The 22,889-nt window shown below is 46.7% G+C and overlaps 1 protein-coding gene across 1 annotated transcript; it reads left to right on the forward strand.

Annotated features, from left to right (window-relative positions):
* Positions 1-1,807: 1,807 nt before the first annotated feature.
* Positions 1,808-22,612, forward strand: LOC132451341 (uncharacterized). Its single transcript, XM_060043723.1, has 13 exons — positions 1,808-1,956; positions 2,430-2,837; positions 3,486-3,699; positions 10,389-10,467; positions 11,793-11,916; positions 12,626-13,576; positions 14,491-15,029; positions 17,857-17,980; positions 18,090-18,219; positions 18,405-18,549; positions 19,282-19,375; positions 19,704-20,111; positions 21,957-22,612. Exons 2-13 carry the CDS (start codon positions 2,432-2,434, stop codon positions 22,499-22,501), a joined length of 3,759 nt encoding a protein of 1,252 aa, XP_059899706.1. The 5' UTR covers positions 1,808-1,956; positions 2,430-2,431; the 3' UTR covers positions 22,502-22,612.
* Positions 22,613-22,889: the final 277 nt, after the last annotated feature.

Here is a 22,889-nt window from a genome sequence, read left to right on the forward strand (position 1 = left end):
CTCCCTAAAGTGTTCCCTGCTCCCTAAAGTTGTCCCTGCTCCCTGAAGGGTTTCCTACTCCCTACACAGTTTCCTACTCCCTACATTGTCCCCTACTCCCTAAAGTGTTCCCTGCTCCCTAAAGTTTTCCCTATGCCTGCAGTGGAGTCACTTGGAACAAGTGGAATTTCTTTGAGTTCAGAAGCGGTTCCTGGAAGCTGCTGGACGACCCTGGGTTGATGTCCTCCAATGGGACAGCTGAGTCGGCAGTGACGGCCTCACCCTGCCCCCTGGTGGCCTCTTGGAGCGCTGCCCCCTGGTGCTGAGTCGGCAGTGATGGCCTCACCCTGCCCCCTGGTGGCCTCTTGGAGTGCTGCCCCCTGGTGGCCTCTTGGAGCCCTGCCCCCTGGTGCTGAGTCGGCAGTGACGGCCTCACCCTGCCCCCTGGTGGCCTCTGGGAGCGCTGCCCCCTGGTGCTGAGTCGGCAGTGACGGCCCCCTGGTGGCCTCTTGGAGCGCTGCCCCCTGGTGCTGAGTCGGCAGTGACGGCCTCACCCTGCCCCCTGGTGGCCTCTTGGAGCCCTGCCCCCTGGTGCTGAGTCGGCAGTGACGGCCTCACCCTGCCCCCTGGTGGTCTCTTGGAGCGCTGCCCCCTGGTGCTGAGTCGGCAGTGACGGCCTCACCCTGCCCCCTGGTGGTCTCTTGGAGCGCTGCCCCCTGGTGCTGAGTCGGCAGTGACGGCCTCACCCTGCCCCCTGGTGGTCTCTTGGAGCGCTGCCCCCTGGTGCTGAGTCGGCAGTGACGGCCTCACCCTGCCCCCTGGTGGCCTCTTGGAGCGCTGCCCCCTGGTGCTGAGTCGGCAGTGACGGCCCCCTGGTGGCCTCTTGGAGCGCTGCCCCCTGGTGGCCTCTTGGAGCGCTGCCCCCTGGTGGCCTCTTGGAGCGCTACCCCCTGGTGCTGAGTCGGCAGTGACGGCCCCCTGGTGGCCTCTTGGAGCGCTGCCCCCTGGTGCTGAGTCGGCAGTGACGGCCCCCTGGTGGCCTCTTGGAGCGCTGCCCCCTGGTGCTGAGTCGGCAGTGACGGCCCCCTGGTGGCCTCTTGGAGCGCTGCCCCCTGGTGGCCTCTTGGAGCGCTGCCCCCTGGTGCTGAGTCGGCAGTGACGGCCTCACCTGAAAAGCTTCAGTATTCAGCAGTGGGTTTGAACACCGCTGTCTGTCGTTGATACTTGGACATGAAGTTCTGTCTGCAGATAGAAACGTTTCCACAGTTGTCAATAATAATGGGTCTAGTTGTCTCGTACATTGCATGCTGCTTCATTTGTATTTACACGCTAATTACTTTGTTGGACTTAAAGGTTTCGGTCGTAGAGATCATTTCTGCGTTCATTGCCAGCCGTACAGTCAACTGCATTTCAGTGTAATCTGGTAAACCAGGTTTCCTGTTTCCTGAACGCCTGGTTATATTTAGGCCTGGTTTCATAATGAATACTTAGTTCGGTCTGCCTGTGGGCGTTTTTGTTAATGGAGGCCTACGAGCCGGTTCTTTCTAAAGAAAACCCCTCTAACGTTGATGAATTGGTAAGCCAGCTAGGCTAGGTTTGGTAGATGCCGTCCGTGTCTGGCTTTCACAGGTCTGGGCCGGTCTTGGTCACATCCTTTAGGGACGTTTGGTTGGCTGATTGACACTTCCTGGCTCTGGCTTTACCGGGCCAATCCCTACCCTCCCTCTCTGACCAGATGCATACCTCAGAAGGAATGCATTTTTCTGCATCACCTTGAAAGAGTTCAATCGACCCGCCCTACGGCTGATTGGTAGAGCAGCTGATTGGTCGAGCAGCTGAGAGAAGAGGCTGTCCAGCAAACGAGAGAAAACTTTAGTCGTAAACAAAGCAACGCGACGAGGAGGCTGTTCTCCGCCTCTGGAGGAAAAGAAAATACATCTTTGAAAGATAAGTCTGACGGACAGAAACCAGAACAAGGTGAGTGAAACAACACATTGATATGAGAAGGTAAAGGACAATACTGGTCTGGTGAGGAAACCATTGCATCCTCTCCTGGCTTCACTTAAACATTAGTAACCAATATCATTTGTAATGATTACAGTTGTAGCCCTTTGGTAGAACAAGTTCAAACCAGTGTAAGCCTCGGTCATATAGTTATGCGGACAAACTTGTTCCTCTTTTGATTATTTTTGATTCCTTTTGTAAACCAGACCACAGAGGAAGTTGAGGCGTAATCAAGAGTAGAAAAGAACCTTTGTGCTATTGCTGACAAAGTGTTGCTGTTATTGTTATCATTCGGCTTCAAGAATTGCTACAACAGAGTACTTACAAAATATATATTGGAAATTACAATTGATCACCAGACTGGGGATGTCCCTAAAAACCTCTTCCCTTTGTTAAATTAAAATAGTGTGATACCTTAATGCATCAACCTTGTGTTCTCTGTCTAGGAATGGCCTCTGCCTTCCCTCCCTGTTTTGAAGAGAACTTTTCATGTCCCATCTGTCTGGAGGTGTTAAGCAGCCCAGTTTCTACACCATGTGGACACAACTTCTGCAGAGCCTGTATTGAAACAAGCTGGCGTGGCAAATTCTCGTACACATGTCCTCTTTGCAACAAGGTTTTCCAAAAAATACCTGATTTACGGGTAAATTACCTAGTCACAGATCTGGCTGATCAGTTTAGATCAAACTTACAAGTGAATGAGGAACACTGTGCTAAACCAGAAGACTGGACGATGGTGGAGGTCTGTCCTCAGCCAGACGTACGGACCGTGAGCAGAGGCCAGGACCAGCTGGAGGAGACGCTGAACGTGAGGACGGAGAACCCACGAGACCTGAAAGCAGCTCTAGAGAAGTGTGAGTGTCTGTTCCGTTTGATTCATCACAACACACCTATTGATGGAAAGTCCATCCACACAGCAGGAGGGGATATCCGTACAGATGTTTGAAGTTGTATCTTCATCAAGCTGTTGATTAACTGTCTATCCGTTGATGATTCCCAACCATCTCATGATCTTACAACAAACTGATAAACTGTCGGTTGTTGAATCCTAAAGCATTATTTCAGGTGGAAATAAAATGTTCTACTTATGCTGTGTCCTAGCTTTATTCAGTCCAACCAAGTAGTGACCACAATGACCATTTCATTAAGATTACGATAATGGCCGCCAGTCTCCCGAATGAGCCACATCTAGGAGCCTGATGGCAGGGTTAGCCTTGGGCGATCATCACCCAACTTGGGCTACTTAAGAAAGATAGTTCAAGATTTAGCAGACTAAAGTTAATCCAGTAGGCCAAAAGGGGGCGCTACAGCGATTGGTTAAAAACGTTGCAGTAGCCTAACTCCTCCCCCCTTTGACGTGCGGCCATGAGCCTCAACCCTTATCATCTAAACATTTTATTTGTGGATAAATTGTTATTAAAAAATAATTGGAAACGATTCATTATTTCATAAGTAAATTTCTATTGGGTTCAGAAGCTAATCATGTCTTGTTCTCCCGTCAGATGCCTATGAACTCACCCTGGACCCAAAAACAGCCCACAGAGACCTCTCTCTGTCTGAGGACAACAGGAAGGTGACGTGGACTGGAATCTACCAGTCGCATCCTGATCACCCAGAGAGATTTGACTCCTGGCCCCAGGTGTTGTGTAGAGAGGCTCTGACTGGCCGCTGTTACTGGGAGGTAGAGTGGGGAGGAGTGGTTGATATAGGAGTGACGTACAGAGGAATCATTAGGAGAGGAGAGGGTTATGACAGTGAGCTTGGATGGAACAACAATTCTTGGAGTCTTTGTTGTGGTAATCAATACACTGCCTGGTACAAAGGTATGGTAACATTCATACAGCTCTCCCCCGCTGGCTCTAAGAAAGTAGGAGTGTATCTGGACCGGCCTGCTGGCTCTCTGTCCTTCTACAGAGTGTCCCCAGGTGGAGGAGGGTCCTCAGACACACTGACACACCTCCACACTTTCCAGTCCACCTTCACCCAGGATCTCTACCCTTTTTTTCTTTTTAATAATAATGCTTCCTCAGTGTCTCTATGTCGGTTGTAGCAACACACACACACACACACACACACACACACACACACACACACACACACACACACACACACACACACACGCTTGTCAACACTAACACAGACAGGATCCCTATGTTTAGTTTGTGTTGCGATTAAATGCAACAGTGAAGACTTTTAGTTTAAGAGCCAGTGAACCCCAAAGAAGTTTGTCGTTTGACTTATATGATCGTAAACATAGTATTCTATGCCATGTTACTGTTACTGAAATATGTCCCAAATTTGGAGATAAAAGGAGTAAAATCCAATGTTTTGGTTGCCAGTACGGTTGCGTTCTTCAGACGCTGCAGTCTAACACCACGGTGTGTGTTGCTGCCGAAGCCACGTCTGGGCAGCGGCGTGTTGAATGTCCGAGTCAGGGTGAGGCTTCCCGGACACCTGTAGTATAACGCTACCGTGTGCGGCGGGTTTCTTATGCCCTCGGTTCTCAAAGTGGGGTACCCGGACCCCCGGGGGTCCGCGGCGCATTGCCAGGGGGTCCGTGAAGAGCTTGTTGTTACAACATAAACATACCGGTATTTATGGAAAAAATGTTGGGCCGGTCGTCATTACTCCCGTCGGCGTAACGTTAAACCAATGAACACTCAGCTTTTACATTACGTCAAACTCCCTCAGGCTTTACATTCACGTCTCGCACCTAAATAACTAAATAAAAGCCAATTAAACAGGCGCATTGTGTTCAGCCCTCCCCCTGCTTTAATTTTCGGCCAATAGTAACTCTGTTAACATTGCGTCAACCTGTCAACGCATGCTTGAGTCTGCCCTGCGTTCACACCAAAAGATGCAAAAAGATGCCGCGCAGCACGATCCCATTCAAAGTGAATGCAGAGACGCGTTGCGGGTTTGCTGCCGGACCACTTGCTGCCGAGAAAACCGGCAGCAAAATTTGATTTGCGGCACTGCAAGATTTGATTTGCAGCGCAGCACGCCCGTGCCCGCGCTGCAGGCGCGTTCACGTATTTTGCGGCGCGTCAAATGCTGCTCGAGTTGAAATATTTCAACTTTTCGGCAGCAAACGCGTGATGACAGCCAATCAGCGTTCAACAGCGCTGCCAAAGCTGTGTTTTGCGTCCCCTTCAAAGCTTCATCCATATATGCATGGCATGCCGAACAGGCGATTTGTTGCGATGGACCATTGGTAACAGTAGGTAACGTGTTTACGTGAGTGAATAATTTAACTGTTTTGCACCACTTTACTATCTCTCTTGTAAACCAATCCTTGCAGACATTTGGAAATAAACTAGAGCTGTCAGTTAAACGCGTTATTAACGGCGTTAACGCAAAACAATTTTAACGGCGTTAAAAATTTTATCGCGCGATTAACGCAATTTTTATTTTTATTTTTTATTATTTTTTTTTTCTTTGGCTCAAAACAAAGAAGCAGTAGCCTGACTGCTATGTTCAAATGACATTTGATCAAAGCAGTCGTTTAATTGCACTATAGAATCTTTTTTTATATCGTCCTGTTTTGATCAGTATATGCCAATGTTGTTAAAAAATAAAAAATCATTTGCACAAGGCAAGCCGATGCACTTCACCATGTTGATAAGAGAATTAAAATGAGAAGAATTATGGGACAAAGAAATCAAGGGATATTTAGCATAGAAAAATAATTGACGATTAATCGTGAGTTAACTATGACGTTAATGCGATTAATCACGATTAAATATTTTAATCGCTTGACAGCTCTAAAATAAACATGTCCTCTGCCGTTGTCCCATGTCCATTGTGACAACATTGGGCAATGTTGCCGTGTCATGTTTTTGCTGGTTTTGTTTGGGTTGGGTATTGTGTGTGTGTGTGTGTGTGTGTGTGTGTGTGTGTGTGTGTGTGTGTGTGTGTGTGTGTGTGTGTGTGTGTGTGTGTGTGTGTGTGTGTGTGTGTGTGTGTGTGTGTGTGTGTGTGTGTGTGTGTGTGTGAAATTTTTATACACACATTTATAAAAAAGTAAAATCTATTTACATATTGTAAAGTTATGCCAAAATACAATAAAATGCTTATTTAACACTATTGTGGTATTAGCACTGAATGATTGAAGCATAAAAGAGTTCAAAAGCATCTAACAGAAAAAATAGACATGAGCCTATATGATTACATTTGTGTTGCGGTTATGAGGGGGTCCTTGAAATAATTTCTGCCCTATGGGGGGGTCCCCGGCCCCATATAGTTTGAGAACCCCTGTCTTATGCAACATCACTCATTATAACACTCATATCCAACGGCGCTACTAAGAAAGTGACACAAAGTTGGCCTGGGCCGTTACCATGGCGATAACACGCCCCCCTCCGTCCTAAAACTCTCAGCCCAAAACATACTTTTTTAAATCCCATAGTATTGGAATTCCATCTGAAACAGTTGCTCTTTATTGTGAATTTAAAATTATCAATACAACAGATTTATTTTTTTCCACAGTTATAAACATTATATATTTTGCATCCATTCCTCTAAAGTTTTAAACATCATTACATTTATCTTCCTCCACAGTTAAAGATATCTATTTTAGTGATAACATTTGTATTCAAATTTTTAACTGATGTTGTTCTTCTCATCGATTGGACTTGACAATATTCCTTTTGGTAGTTTTATCCAAAGTTGAATGAACTATAATCGAGTATGACTACTAGATGGGTGTGTGTCTCATTTCTTCATACATTTTTTTAAACAAAATAATAAGTCATGTTTAATTCATCAATTCAACTTCAATAAACAAATAAAGCTACACAGCAAAAGTGGATCTATTGAAACCACACACTTATGTTCCCTACTCCCTACACTGTGTCCTACTCGCTATACTATTTATTTGGAATACAGACATCTCCAAGGGATAGAAAACAACATGACAAATACAAGCACTATCATGGTCCCTGATGTTGAGGGACAGGACATACATCCACATAAAATCATCAATAAAAACATTGTGGGAAAGTAAATGCCCTACCCTCACTTTGTATATTAAAAGCATATCGACCAGACAGAGATAAATAAACACCGAAACAACACACATGGGGGAAGAGCAGGATAGTGCCACTAGGATTCTTAATTCGTCATGAGCCAGGATTTTACCTTTTTTCTGAAACAAAGCTGGTTACCTATACTCTTCATCAGCATAGGTAACTTGTCCCAGTTCACCACTCCACTGTATGTGAGAGTACATTTATCCATATTTGTCTTGAACTTTGGGTAAGAACAAGTCTGCAGCAAGGCCGCCTCCGTGTGTGTGTGTGTGCGTGCGTTCGATGGATTCCCAAGGCCCGCCGAGGCCAAAGGGGAACCTCTTACTTGTTAATATGCTGTTATTAGGTGTGTTTGTGTTTCTGCAGATCTTGTTTTCTTTTGGTAACATGGAGCTAAATCAAAATTTCATGGAACATGGTTTTATAATCACCTTGTCTATCCTTCAATTATTGGGTAATCTATAATCGACTAATATAAATATCGTGATGCTATGTGGCTCAGAGAGAATCACTAATACGTGTTCACTCTAGACACATGGCATTTACACATTGTCATTGTAAGACCCCCTAACCCTAACCCTACCCTCTCTGGGGGCCTGTGGAGCCGCTCAGCCCCAGGGCCCGATGGCAGGTTAGGGCAGCCCGGTCTGCAGTGCTAGCTCTGGAGTGGTAAGCCTGGGTATCCCGGGTCATCCTGAGGGATTTTTAAAGTATGCTGGTGACTTGTTTTTGCAAACATTATGGACCACCCTGAGCTGGAGACAGACTGACCCCACCTCCAGGGGAGCCAGCCCAGCTGTTGGAACTGGTGCTTACCCACGTGATCCCTTGACGCGAGCCCTATCACAACCCTGACTCATTTGTTCTGACAAACCTGCAGTTTGTGTTTGAGGGCCTTAGTAAGACCCCTGTACCGTGAGCCAAGGCCATAATCGAAGCGGCATAAAACCAATTAATTAGCTAGCAGTCTGAGGAATGGGGCTTTCCTAGCTAGGAATCTGGTCCGGCTGTTCACCTTGCTCATGATCTTTAACAACCATGCTCCCTCTGCCTAGACTGCCGTATGAAGAGCATCTATAGCTGCCTATAGCTAAAGAGCTATAGGTCACTGAGGGCTTGGCATGGGAGAGCTGCCCACCAAGGCTGATGCAGGTCAACCTTTTCTTGTGCAGCCTATGATTAGACCCAAACACTGTGAATCAGTTTTGGCCACGTGAAAAGACTTTGTTGTCTAATAGCCAGTCCCTGATATTACTAAATTCCTCTGGCAGAGTGTCATAGAGCTTTGACAATCATCTTTGCTCATCTTTGTTGGAGGCTAGGATAGCTTAATCATCAGCATATAAAAACAGATTCTCTTTACAAGCCCGCTTCGTGTCATTTACATATATCATCAACATTAATGTCCCCTATACACTCCCTTGTGGGACTCCACATGTTACCGGTTGTTCCCTGTATAGATGGCTTTGGAATTCCATCTTTTGGGATCTATCAGACAGGTAGAAAACCAACCATCTTAAGGTGGGAGGGCTCATGCCTAAAGCTGACAACTTGCTGTACAGTATGGGTTAGGGTTAGGTCAACAGTGTCAAAGGCCTTCTGTAAATCAATTAGGATCATGCCACATGGTTTGCCGACATTGAGTTCACCTCTTATGAAGTCAGTTAGGTACTGCAAACAGGAATCAGTTCAATGAGACTTTCTGAACCCTGATTCGAATTCATAAAGGAGTCTGGAATCAACAGCATATTGATTTTAAGTGTTCGTGAAGCACTTTCTCCAGGACCTTGGAGGTTCGGCTCCAAATAGAGACCGTTCTATAATTTCCCGGATCAGACCTGACAACTTTCTTAAAAGTGGGATGACCTTGCAATGTTTCATGTCATCGTGTACAGTGCCTTGTTCTAGGGACAGATAGTGTTTCCCCCAGCGCTGTGTGGTTAAGGCAGCCGCCTTAACAACAATAGGACCCCGCCTTGACACATACTTCCATCAGGTACAAAGAATAAGGATAAATAATGCATTGGTAATACTGTTCACAACAGTAATACCAATGCATTATTTATCCTTATTCTTAGCCTTATACTGTTCACAACAGTATTACCCCAGTAATACTGGGGGAAACACTGAGTTTAATAATATGAGCAATAACAGGACCTATCAGATCAGCTGCATGTTTCAAAAACCTGGCTGAGATCTTATCCAGCCCTGTGGCTTTAGCTGAGTTAAGGTCCTTTAGCATGTTGACGATTTGTTCTACAGACACTAGAAAAAAACAAAAACTAACTTTGAATAGAAATCCTTAATGTGTTCAGGACCAGGCCCATGCACTCTTGGTCTGGGTGCAAGCCTCTCCACAAGTTTGTGGGCAACTGAGGTGAAATACGTTTTAAAGTAATTGGCAATATCCTCCTTCTTATTGACCTCATTTCCATCTATGGAGAGAGAAATGCATGAACTGTCTTAGTTGAGCAACCAAGATTTTTCAGAACCTTCCGATGATTTTTGGGATTGTCCTTGTACTCATTTATCTGTTCAGAAAAGTAGGTACTTTTGGCCTCTTTGACTATACGTTGAGCCTCGTTCATGCAGGATTTACGGTAAACTGTGAGTAGTCAGCTGGGTCCCCTGAGAGTTTGTACTTAGACGGCTTTATCCTGAGTGCTGATGGCTTCAAGTACCTCTGATTTAAACCAAGGATGAGTCCTTTGCTTTACCCTGGCTGACCTTGCTGGAGCCACTGAATCATAACAGAAAGAAACATGGTTTTAAAGTTAGCCCATGCCAGATTGATATCCATAGTTTCTAAAACTGATGACCAATTCAGCAAGATTTCTTATTGACAGCAGTGTTAAAATCTGCTATTAAAATGCATTCACTCTCCATCCATTTCGAACTTTTAACTAATACATTCTCCAATTGGTCATAAAACGAATTTTGCTGAGGAGTTCTATAACAGACCCCTAAAAGAATGGGCTTGGTATTGCGACAGCAAATGTCTTTCATTAAGATCTCGGCTTCGTCATTGTTCAAATCTGTTTAAGTCTGATCGAATAAACACACAAACTCCGCCTCCGTTCCTATTGCGGTCTTTTCTGACCAGGCGATCGTTGTCCATTCCAATCACAGAGTCAGTGATACTCAAATTGAGCCTGGTTTCAGAAATGCAAAAAGCGCCCACCTTGGTTCTGTTAATCAGAAATCAGAAATCGAATTTTGTCTAGTAGAATACTTACATTTAAGTAAGCCTTTTGCTTTGAGTAAATCAGACTGGTACCGCAGAGAAGTACAGTTCGCTCCGGCTTCACCGTCTGCTCTGAGGATTACGTTCACCGCATCCTTGGAGGCGCTCTCAGTGCCCGGGGATGTTTCCAGGCCGCCGTCCGACCGCGCAGCCCCCCCGCAGCGGAGCGGAGCAGTCAGCGATAAGGCCGCCCGTCGGGTCCACGACCAGGCAGGTGTCTCATCGGGCCTCGGCAGCAGAACTTTCAAGTCGCTCCGACAGCAGGCAGCAGTGGCAAGATTAGCTAAGTGGATATTGTCATTCTTTGCAGATTGACTGTAAGTAATGCCTAACTGTAGCTTCGTAGCGTAGTTCCCATTGTAGATAGCTTCGCCCGTGAGTGTGTTTGATGAGGTGTCGTTGAGATCCGGGCCGGGGCACTGGTGAATGAAAAGTTGGCTGTTTGAGATTGGCATCTTCCATTGTTTAGCCCTGAAACAGTGGGGCATTGAGGCCATTTATCTCAAACCTGTCATGGTTAAAAACTTGGCCAGTTGCAAAAAGTTGTATAGTAAAACCGTGTGTTACTAGAGCTGATAGAACGCCGAAAACGCCGGCTGTCGCCATTGACGTGGCCAATGGAATCAGTCGAATCAAGCCTTAATCGATTCAGATTCCAAATAATAAATACCAATTGGTATAGCTAGGCTTGTAAATAAAATACTTTAAACTCAATCAATAAAAATGTTTCGTCAAATCCTTGGCAGGGACAAGGGATGTCCTCAACCTGCGCCCACGTGGCTTCTTGGAGTACTACCTCACCTGCCTTGCTCTTAACGGCTGTGTCGGCAGTGACGGCCCATATGAATAGGTTCTGAACTCAGCAGTGGGTTGAAACACCGCTGTCTGTCATTGATACTTGGACATGCATTTCTGTCTGCTGATAGAAACGTTTCCACAATTGTCACTAACATTGGGATTTGTTTTCTCGTACATTGCATGCTGCTTTCATTTGTGTTTACACGCTAATTACATTGTTGGACAAGAATGTGGTTTCGTTTTCTGTAAATAATTTGTGCGTTCATTGCAAGCCGTACATTCAACTGTATACCAGTGGAATCTGGTAAACCAGGTTTCGTGTTTCCTGATAGCCTGGCTATATGTAGGTCTGGTTTCATACTGCATATTTTGTTAGGTTTGCGTGTTGTTGTTTTCTTTATAGAGACCAGCTAGCGCAATTCTTTCGAAAGAAAATCCTTCTAAAGTTGATGAATTGGTAAGCCAAGTAGGTTAGGTTTGGTATGTGCCGTCCGTGTCTGGCTTTCAAAGGTCCGGGCCGGTCTTGGTCACATCATTTTGGGACATTTGGTTGGCTGTTTGACACTTCCTGGCTCTGGCTTTAATGGGCATATCTCTACCTCTTTGACGCAAGGCATATTTCAGAAGGAATGTGTTTCTCGGAATCACCTGGAACGAGTTCAATCACCCCGCCCTGCGGCTGATTGGCCGAGCAGCTGATTGGTCGAGCAGCTGATTGGTCGAGCAGCTGAGAGAAGAGGCTGACGAGAGAAAACTTTAATCTGAAACAAAGGAACACGACGTTGAGGCTGTTCTCTGCTTCTGGAGGGCAAGAAATAACATTTTGGGACAATAAGTCTGACGGACAAAAACCAGAACAAGGTGAGTGAAAGAACACAATGATATGAGAAGGTAAAGGACAGACAATACTGGTCTGGTGATGAAACCATTGTATCCTCTCCTTGCTTCACTAAAACACTTGTTACCAATAACATTTGTAGAAATAACATTAGTAGCAGATTGGTTGCAGCTGTTAAAACCGGTGTAAGCCTCGTTCATAGTTATGCGGACAGACTTCTTTGTTTACTGGTGACACTTTTTATAAACCAGACCAGAGAGAAAGTTGAGTCGTAATCACCCGAGAAGAGTAGAAAATACCCTGTTTTTTATTTCTGGAAAAGTATTGATGTGGCAAAACATTTTTAATCAGCCTCAAGATTAGCTACAACTGATTGTTGTTGTTTTTTTAGTTTTTTTCGTTTATTTTCTTAATTATTCCGTCTTATTTTTGTTTTTTGGGGTTTTCTGTATATCTTGTCTTATTGTTACTATGTTTGCTACTTAGTTGAAGGTATGGTTTATTTATTATTTTTGTTATTTTGACTGTCTTGTCTGATTATGTGACAGGGGGGGATGTAAGTATTGTATCTGTCTACTTGTTGTCCGTATGTGTAAAATTATGTGAAACCACTAAAAAAAGTAAAATAAAGAGAATGGTTTCAACAAAATTTGCTTAAAAACCTCTTCGATCCCTTCATTAAATTAAAAGAATGTGATTCCTTAATGCATCAACCTTGTGTTCTCTGTCTAGGAATGGCCTCTGTCTTCCCTTCCTGCACTGAAGAGAACCTTTCCTGTCCCATCTGTCTGGAGGTGTTAAGCAGCCCCGTTTCTACACCATGTGGACACAACTTCTGTAGAGACTGTATTGAAACAAGCTGGAGTGGCCAATACTCCTATAAATGTCCTCTTTGCAATAAGGTTTTCGAAATAAGACCTGATTTACAGGTCAATTTCCTCATCACAGATCTGGCCGATCAGTTTAGATCACGCTTACAAGTGAATGAGCAACACTGTGCTAAACCAGGAGATGTTCCCTGTGACGTCTGTAATGGGACCAAGCTGAAAGCTGTGAAGTCCTGCCTAGCGTGTCTCATCTCTTACTGCCACACCCACCTGGAGCCTCATCAGAGAGTCCCAGGCCTGAAGAGACATCAGCTGGTCGACCCCATGGACCGACTGGAAGACAGGATTTGTAAGAAACACAGCCAGCTTCTGGAGCTCTTCTGCCATACTGAACAGTTGTTTGTGTGTCAGTCCTGCATAGTGATGGACCACAAGTTCCATCCTGTTGTACCTATAAGGGAGGAATACGAGGAGAAGATGAAACTTCTGTGGAAGATACATTTTGAAGTTGAGCAGATGATCCAAGGCAGAGAACAACAGATTCACGAGATCCATTCTGGAATATATGTAACAGAGAACCAAGCCGAAAACCTCATTGTGGAGCTGGTGGAGGAAATAACTTTACTGACCAGTGAATGCTCAGAGATGATGCAGGTCTCACAGACTGAAGACCCCCTCCACTTCCTCCAGGCCTTCAGAATCCCGGAGAATCTGCTACACTTCAGGGACTGGACGACGGTGGAGGTTTGTCCTCAGCCAGACGTACGGACGGTGAGCAGAGCCCAGGTTCAGCTGGAGGAGACGCTGAACGTTAGGACGGAGAACCCACGAGACCTGAAAGCAGCCCTAGAGAAGTGTGAGTGTCTGTTCCGTTTGATTCATCACAACACACCGCAGGAGGGGACGTTCTGTCGTTCAAATCCTACTGTTGTTTGATGTTATATCTTCATCAAACTGTTGATAAACAGTTTATCCGTTGATGACTTCTCAACCATCTCGTGATCCAACACAGACTGTGATAAACAGTGTCTGTTGATGACTCCCATAGCGTTATTTCAGGTGGAAATACAATCTCTTCTCACTTATGAGAAGAAATCACTCGTGGCCACAACGATCATTTCACTAAGATTACGATAATGGCCGCCAGACTCCTGAATGAGCCTGGTCACAGCAAGGAGCCTGATGGTAGGGTTAGCCTGATGGCAGGGTTAGCCTGATGGCAGGGTTAGCCTGATGGCAGGGTTAGCCTGATGGCAGGGTTAGCCTGATGGCAGGGTTAGCCTGATGGCAGGGTTAGCCTGATGGCAGGGTTAGCCTTGGGCGATCATCACCATCTTGGGCTACTTAAGAAAGATAGTTCCAGATTTAGCAGGCTAAAGTGAATCCAGTAGGCCCAAAGGGGGCTCTACAGCATTAGAAACGTTGCAGTAGCCTAACTCCTCCCCCCTTTGACGTGGGGCCGTGAGCCTGGGTATCACCAGATCCAGGCTGAAGCTGCTCAATGTTGACAACCGGATGGAAGCCGTCTGGGATAGGCTCCTCCCACCATAGATGCTGCTTAAAGCTTTGATTATAATTGTAATATTTATTTTTTTAGTTATTTTTAAGACAACCCTGATCAACCAAACATTTGACTTGTTGTGAAGGTGTAATTACTATGTACTAATAAATGACTAAAATTATGATTACAATTTATAACAAATGATTTATTAACACATACGTTTATGTCTACGTGGTTTAGCAGCTAATAATGTATTTTTCTCCCGTCAGATGCCCGTGAACTCACACTGGACCCAAACACAACCCACAGAGACCTCACTCTGTCTGATGGCAACAGAAAGGTGATGTGGACAGGAAAATATCCTGATCACCCAGAGAGATTTGACACATGGCCCCAGGTGTTGGGTAGAGAGGGTCTGACTGGCCGCTGTTACTGGGAGGTAGAGTGGGAAGGACGGGTTGTTATAGGAGTGACATACAGAGGAATCACAAGGAGAGGAATGGTAGATGGCAGCCGGCTTGGAGCGAACAACAAGTCCTGGAGTCTTGATTGTGATGATGGTCGTTACTATGCCCGGTACAACGGTATAGAGACAGCCCTCCCTCTCCCCGCCGCTGGCTCCACCAGAGTAGGAGTGTATCTGGACCGGCCTGCTGGCTCTCTGTCCTTCTACAGAGTGTCCCCAGGTGGAGGAGGGTCCTCAGACACACTGACACACCTCCACACCTTCTGGTCCTCCTTCACCCAGGAGGACCTTCTCCCTGGCTTTCATTTGAAGCCTGATTCCTCAGTGTCTCTGTGTCGGTTGTAGCAACATACATGAACACACAAACATACACACACACACACCGAGGTAGTCTGACGCCACGACCTCAGGGCACCGTTGGCACGGAGTGTGGAGGTGTGTCTGGCCAGCGGCGTTCCTAATACCAGCGGCGTTCCTAATACCAGCGGCGTTCCTAATACCAGCGGCGTTCCTAATACCAGCTTTCCTAATACCAGCGTTCCTAATACCAGCGGCGTTCCTAATACCAGCGGCGTTCCTAATACCAGCGTTCCTAATACCAGCGGTGTTCCTAATACCAGCGGCGTTCCTAATACCAGCGGCGTTCCTAATACCAGCGTTCCTAATACCAGCGGCGTTCCTAATACCAGCGGCGTTCCTAATACCAGCGGCGTTCCTAATACCAGCGGCGTTCCTAATACCAGCGTTCCTAATACCAGCGGTGTTCCTAATACCAGCGGCGTTCCTAATACCAGCGGCGTTCCTAATACCAGCGTCCCTAATGCCAGCGTTCCTAATACCAGCGGCGTTCCTAATACCAGCGGCGTTCCTAATACCAGTGGCTTTCCTAATACCAGCGTTCCTAATACCAGCGGCGTTCCTAATACCAGCGTTCCTAATACCAGCGGCGTTCCTAATACCAGCGGCGTTCCTAATACCAGCGTTCCTAATACCAGCGGCGTTCCTAATACCAGCGGCGTTCCTAATACCAGCGTTCCTAATACCAGCGGCGTTCCTAATGCCAGCGTCTGAGGGAGGGTTGGGACTCCCGGACACCTTTAGTGTATCGCTACGGTGTGTGGGGCATTTCACACACACATCCCTTACAATACCACTCATGCATAACGACGGTACTAAAATAAATAAATATTATGAAATTAAAACAATACCACATATCTGTATATATTTAGCTTCCTCTACAGTTAAAGATATATATTGATAAAGGGTTATCATTTTATTCATTCATTCATTCTGTAGTATGTCTGTATCAAAAGCTTATGATTATTTCTGCACAAACTCAGTCACTATATATGGAACTGATCTGTATGATTTCCTGGTCCTTGACTGTAAACAAACAGGGTCACAGGACAGAATAGATGGTGCACTACATGTGTTCAGGCCTTCACTTTTCAACCAAACATGTACATAAGATGTGATTCTTCTCATCGACAGGACAATATTCCTTTTTGTTGTTTTCATCCAAAATTGAATTTACTGTAATAGGGTTTGATTACTAGATGGGTGTGGGTCTCATTTCTTCATACATTTTTAATTAATTCATTCAACTTCAATAAACAAATATAGCTACACAACGGCGAAAGCGGATCTACTGATGTCCCTGTATTTTGTCATTCCTTCCGCATCCACACACTTATGTTCCCTACTCCCTACATTGTCCCCTACTCCCTACACTGTTTCCTACCCCCTAAAGCAGGGATCTCAAACTCGCGGCCCGGGGGCCAATTGAGTCCTGCGGGATGATATTTTGTGGCCCCCTACTTGACATCAAAGTATAGTGTTAGTGCGGCCCGCGCGTTGTTGTCAAACGCACATTTTTGCAGAGTCGCTTGACAAGCTTTTTTATTGCTTGTGATCGGGTGACCAGATGTCCCGGTTTTGCCGGGACAGTCCCAATTTTGAGTCCCGACAAAAGCCAAAGGACGCTAAAATGTCCCGGTTTCCACCAACCACTCTGAAATGTCCCCTGTCGTCAGCGATACCATAGCCAACGTGGTCTAATTATAGCCCGATCATTAACTTGGATTGAGTCAGTTGTGCTCCTTCTTTTGGTGGAATACTTGATGTGGCCCAGCCTGACCCAGACTCTACCTCCAGCGGCCCCCAGGTAAGTTGAGTTTGAGACCCCTGCCCTAAAGTGTCCCCTACTCCTTCAAGTGTTCCCTAATCCCTAAAGTGTCCCCTACTCTGTACACTGTTTCCTACTCCATACATTGTCCCCTAGTCCCTAAAGTGTCCCCTACTCTGTACACTGTTTCCTACTCCCTACACTGTTTCCTACTCCCTACATTGTCCCCTACTCCCTAAAGTTTTGCCTACTCCGTACACTGTTTCCGTCTTTCTGAAGTGTCCCCTACTCCCTAAAGTGTTTCCTACACCCTACCCGGTTTACTACTCCCTACACTGCTTACACTGTTTCCTACTCCCTACACTGTTTACACTGTTTCCTACTCCCTACTTTGTTTCCTACTCCCTACATTGTCCCCTACTCCCTAAAGTGTTCCCTGCTCCCTGAAGGGTTTCCTACTCCCTACACTGTTTCCTACCCTGTACATTGTCCCCTACTCCCTATAGTGTTCCCTACTCCTGACACAGTTTCCTACTCCCTACATTGTCCCCTACTCCCTAAAGTGTTCCCTATGCCCGCAGTGGAGTCACTTGGAGTCTGTTCCATGTAATGGAATCAGTTTACTCAAGTCTCAACTGGTTCTTATTCCAAACGATGAATACCAATTGGTATGGATAGGCCTGTAAAAAAGGGACTTTAAGCTCAATCAATAAAATGTTTCGTCAGATCCCTGGCAGGGCTCGAGACGACGGCTGGCGTTGACCTTACTCCTGTTTATTTTAAGACTGGATTCTCAGAGTTGACGTGATGGATGGCTCATGTTGGGGTCCCCTCCATCCCCCGTTAACCTCCTGGTCTAGAGGCTCCTCCCCGTTAACCTCCTGGTCTAGAGGCTCCTCCCTGTTAACCTCCTGGTCTACAGGCTCCTCCCCGTTAACATCCTGGTCTAGAGGCTCCTCCCCGTTAACCTCCTGGTCTAGAGGCTCCTCCCCGTTAACCTCCTGGTCTAGAGGCTCCTCCCCGTTAACCTCCTGGTCCCTCTAGAGCGTGAGGGCTTCCCTGTTTGGGTCTGATGTGCTTATTGGGAACGCCCAGCTGCACGTTGCTCTTCATGTCCGCCTCACCCTGCCCCCTGGTGGCCTCTTGGAGCGCTGCCCCCTGGTGCTGAGTCGGCAGTGACGGCCTCACCCTGCCCCCTGGTGGCCTCTTGGAGCGCTGCCCCCTGGTGCTGAGTCGGCAGTGACGGCCTCACCCTGCCCCCTGGTGGCCTCTGGGAGCGCTGCCCCCTGGTGCTGAGTCGGCAGTGACGGCCCCCTGGTGGCCTCTTGGAGCGCTGCCCCCTGGTGCTGAGTCGGCAGTGACGGCCTCACCCTGCCCCCTGGTGGCCTCTGGGAGCGCTGCCCCCTGGTGCTGAGTCGGCAGTGACGGCCCCCTGGTGGCCTCTTGGAGCGCTGCCCCCTGGTGGCCTCTTGGAGCGCTGCCCCCTGGTGCTGAGTCGGCAGTGACGGCCTCACCCTGCCCCCTGGTGGCCTCTGGGAGCGCTGCCCCCTGGTGGCCTCTTGGAGCGCTGCCCCCTGGTGCTGAGTCGGCAGTGACGGCCCCCTGGTGGCCTCTTGGAGCGCTGCCCCCTGGTGGCCTCTTGGAGCGCTGCCCCCTGGTGCTGAGTCGGCAGTGACGGCCCCCTGGTGGCCTCTTGGAGCGCTGCCCCCTGGTGGCCTCTTGGAGCGCTGCCCCCTGGTGCTGAGTCGGCAGTGACGGCCCACCTGAATAGTTTCAGTATTCAGCAGTGGGTTTGAACACCGCTGTCTGTCGTTGATACTTGGACATGAAGTTCTGTCTGCAGATAGAAACGTTTCCACAGTTGTCAATAATAATGGGTCTAGTTGTCTCGTACATTGCATGCTGCTTCATTTGTATTTTCACGCTAATTACTTTGTTGGACTTAAAGGTTTCGGTCGTAGAGATCATTTCTGCGTTCATTGCCAGCCGTACAGCCAACTGTATTTGAATGGAATCTGGTAAACCAGGTTTCCTGTTTCCTGAATGCCTGGTTATATTTAGGCCTGGTTTCATAATGCATATTTAGTTCGGTCTGCATGTGGGCGTTTTTGTTAATGGAGGCCTACGAGCCGGTTCTTTCTAAAGAAAACCCCTTTAACATTGATGAATAGGTAAGCCAGCTAGGCTAGGTTTGGTATGTGGTCTGGCTATCAAAGGTCCAGGCCGGTCCTGGTCAAATCCTTTAGGGATGTTTGGTTGGCTGTTTGACACTTCCTGGCTCTGGCTTTACCGGGCCGATCCCTACCTCTCTGACGGGAGGCATGCTTCAGAAGGAATGCGTTTCTCGGCTTCACCTGGAACGAGTTCAATCGCCCCGCCCTGCGGCTGATTGGTAGAGCAGCTGATTGGTCGAGCAGCTGAGAGAAGAGGCTGACTCGTCCAGCAAACGAGAGAAAACTTTAATCGAAACAAAGCAACGCAATGAGGAGGCTGTTCTCCGCCTCTGGAGGAAAAGAAAATTCATCTTTGAACGATAAGTCTGACGGACAGAAACCAGAACAAGGTGAGTGATACAACACAATGATATGAGAAGGTAAAGGACAATACTGGTCTGGTGAGGAAACCAATGTATCTTCTCCTGGCTTCACTAAAACATATGTTACCAATATCATTTGTAATGATTACAGTTGTAGCCCTTTGGTAGAACTAGTTCCAACCAGTGTAAGCCTCAGTCATATAGTTATGCAGACAAACTTGTTCTTCTATTGTTTATTTGTGATTCCTTTTGTAAACCAGACCAGACTGGTGTTGTCCTTAAAAAAAACCTCTTCCCTTCGTTATATTAATACATTGTGATTCCTTAATGCATCAACCTTGTATTCTCTGTCTAGGAATGGCCTCTGCATCCCCTCCCTGTTCTGAAGAGAACTTTTCGTGTCCCATCTGTCTGGAGGTGTTAAGCAGCCCAGTTTCTACACCATGTGGACACAACTTCTGTAGAGCCTGTATTGAAACAAGCTGGAGAGGCAAATCCTCCTACAAATGTCCTCTTTGCAATAAGTGTTTCAAGAAAAGACCTGATTTACAGGTCAATTTCCTAGTCAAAGATCTAGCTGATCAGATTAGATCACGCATACAAGTGAATGAGCAACACAGTGCTAAACCAGAAGACTGGACGACGGTGGAGGTCTGTCCTCAGCCAGACGTACGGACCGTGAGCAGAGCCCAGGTTCAGCTGGAGGAGACGCTGAACGTGAGGACGGAGAACCCACGAGACCTGAAAGCAGCTCTCGACAACTGTGAGTGTCTGTTCCGTTTGATTCATCACAACACACCTATTGGCAGGCCTTGACATTAAGCTTTTTAAGCTATAGTTGCCCAAAATGGAAAATGATGGCCTATTAGGAAAATGTATAAAATTTGTTGAATTATAAAAATGTATTCAAATACAAAACATAGCAATTATGGCTGCAAGCTGTTAAACCAGATTATCATATAGGGCCTACTACAGCAATCAGAAAGACAACCTTTATTGTTATTGATTTTAGGTGAACATTTCAAACTATTAATTGCATCCCAATTCACTTTAATGCAAAATGATCAGCAAATAATCACCTGTAGTAAGTAACAGCCCACCACTGGCAACTACTTCAGCAATCAGAATGAACAAAATGTATTTTTATTGATTTGTGGTCATTTTCTTTATCCACGTGAAGTCTGTGGGGTGTCATTTCTCTCCCTGGTCCCTAAAACAGAGGGCAGCCGGAACATAGATTTAAGTGCTGTTCTTGCACAGATATCGATAGCAACGAGCCGTTGTGATTTTTGTCGATACAGTGTCCTAAACTGTCCTCAACATACTACACCCGTTGTGTAGTGAAATTGTGTTGATGAATCCGATTGCGGGGTAGTCAAAACCGCAATCGGTTATCTTTTACCCGCTGCCAAGACGGACCCACGGAAACTTCCTTTGCCTTTTTGTTTCATATCCTGGCGGCATCTCATTTCCAGGTGTCTTTATTTATTAATTTCCGTTACATTTACCTGGCACTCGGCCAGTTCTCCGAGGCTGAAGGAACATAACGAAAGTGCCTCTTTTTTTTCTTCTATCCCGTATGTGGCGGTTGGCTGTACGGAAGTGACTGAACATAAATTATTGTTATGATTCTTATTCTCTTGTTGTACCAAAAACTGACGCAAAGCTCTGTACTAAGTCCCGCTTCCAGGATATAGGAGGACCTTTATTTTGTAGGCACATTTAGTGTATTTTCTAAAAATTACTTACCAGAACGGGCAACTACATGTCACATTTAAGTTGCCCGATCACAGAGTTCACCTGCCCCGGGCAAGCGGGCAACCGTTAAGGTCGAGGCCTGCCAATTGTGATGGGAAGTCCATCTACACAGCAGGAGGTGACGTTCTTTCGTTCAAATCCTACTGGGTATGAAGATGTATGATTTTGTATCTTCATCAAACTGTTGATAAACAGTTTATCCGTTGATGACTTCTCAACCGTCTCGTGATCCTACTACAAACTGTGATAAACAGTGTCTGTTGATGACTCCCATAGCATTATTTCAGGTGGAAATAAAATCTCTTCTCACTTATGAGAAGAGATCACTCGTGACCACAACGATCATTTCACTAAGATTGCGATAATGGCCGCCAGACTCCTGAATGAGCCTGGTCACAGCTAGGTGCCTGATGGCAGGGTTAGCCTGATGGCAGGGTTAGCCTGATGGCAGGGTTAGCCTGATGGCAGGGTTAGCCTGATGGCAGGGTTAGCCTGATGGCAGGGTTAGCCTTGGGCCATCATCACCATCTTGGGCTACTTAGGAAAGATAGTTCAAGATTTAGCAGGCTAAAGTGAATCCAGTAGGCCCAAAGGGGGCGCTACAGCGTTAGAAACGTTGCAGTAGCCCAACTCCTCCCCCCTTTGACGTGGGGCCGTGAGCCTGGGTATCACCAGATCCAGGCTGAGGCTGCTCAACGTTGACAACCGGATGGAAGCCGTCTGGGATAGGCTCCTCCCACCATAGATGCTGCTTGAAGCTTTGATTATATTTACAATATTGATTATTGATTATTTCATAAGAAAATTTATATTGGGTTCAGAAGCTAATCATGTGTTGTTCTCCCGTCAGATGCCTGTGAACTCACCCTGGACCCAAACACAGCACACAGAGGACTCTCTCTGTCTGAGGACAACAGGAAGGTGACGTGGACTGGAATCTACCAGTCGTATCCGGATCACCCAGAGAGATTTGACTCCTGGCCCCAGGTGTTGGGTAGAGAGGCTCTGACTGGCCGCTGTTACTGGGAGGTAGAGTGGGAAGGACGTGTTGATATAGGAGTGACATACAGAGGAATCATTAGGAGAGGAGAGGGTTTCGACAGTGAGCTTGGATGGAACAATAATTCTTGGAGTCTTTGTTGTGGTAATCGATACACTGCCTGGTACAAAGGTAGGGTAACAGTCATACAGCTCTCCCCCGCTGACTCCACCAGAGTAGGAGTGTATCTGGACCGGCCTGCTGGCACTCTGTCCTTCTACAGAGTGTCCCCAGGTGGAGGAGGGTCCTCAGACACACTGACACACATCCACACCTTCCAGTCCACCTTCACCCAGGATCTCTGGCCAGTTTGTTTTTTTTATGCTGCTTCTTCAGTGTCTCTGTGTTGGAGATAGCAACACACACACACACACACACACACACACACACACACACACACACACACACACACACACACACACACACACACACACACACACACACACACACACACACCCCGGCATTCCTAATACCAGCGTTCCTAATACCAGCGTTCCTAATACCAGCGTTCCTAATACCAGCGTTCCTAATACCAGCGTTCCTAATGCCAGCGTTCCTAATGCCAGCGTTCCTAATGCCAGCGTTCCTAATACCAGCGTTCCTAATACCAGCGGCGTTCCTAATACCAGCGTTCCTAATACCAGCGTTCCTTATACCAGCGTTCCTAATGCCAGCGTTCCTAATGCCAGCGTTCCTAATACCAGCGTTCCTAATACCAGCGTTCCTAATGCCAGCGTTCCTAAT

Source organism: Gadus macrocephalus, chromosome 22 (assembly GCF_031168955.1).
Source record: "Gadus macrocephalus chromosome 22, ASM3116895v1".
NCBI lineage: Eukaryota > Metazoa > Chordata > Actinopteri > Gadiformes > Gadidae > Gadus > Gadus macrocephalus.

What these genes read in the sequence shown, in the direction of transcription:
- LOC132451341 (XM_060043723.1), top strand. Translation starts at nt 2,432, where the DNA reads ATGGCCTCTGCCTTCCCTCCCTGTTTTGAAGAGAACTTTTCATGTCCC. An exon ending in CCCGTCGGGTCCACGACCAG is followed by an intron (nt 10,468 to 11,792) that starts GCAGGTGTCTCA and finishes AGCTGAGAGAAG; the next exon opens with AGGCTGACGAGAGAAAACTT. An exon ending in GCGCTGCCCCCTGGTGCTGA is followed by an intron (nt 17,981 to 18,089) that starts GTCGGCAGTGAC and finishes GGCCTCTGGGAG; the next exon opens with CGCTGCCCCCTGGTGCTGAG.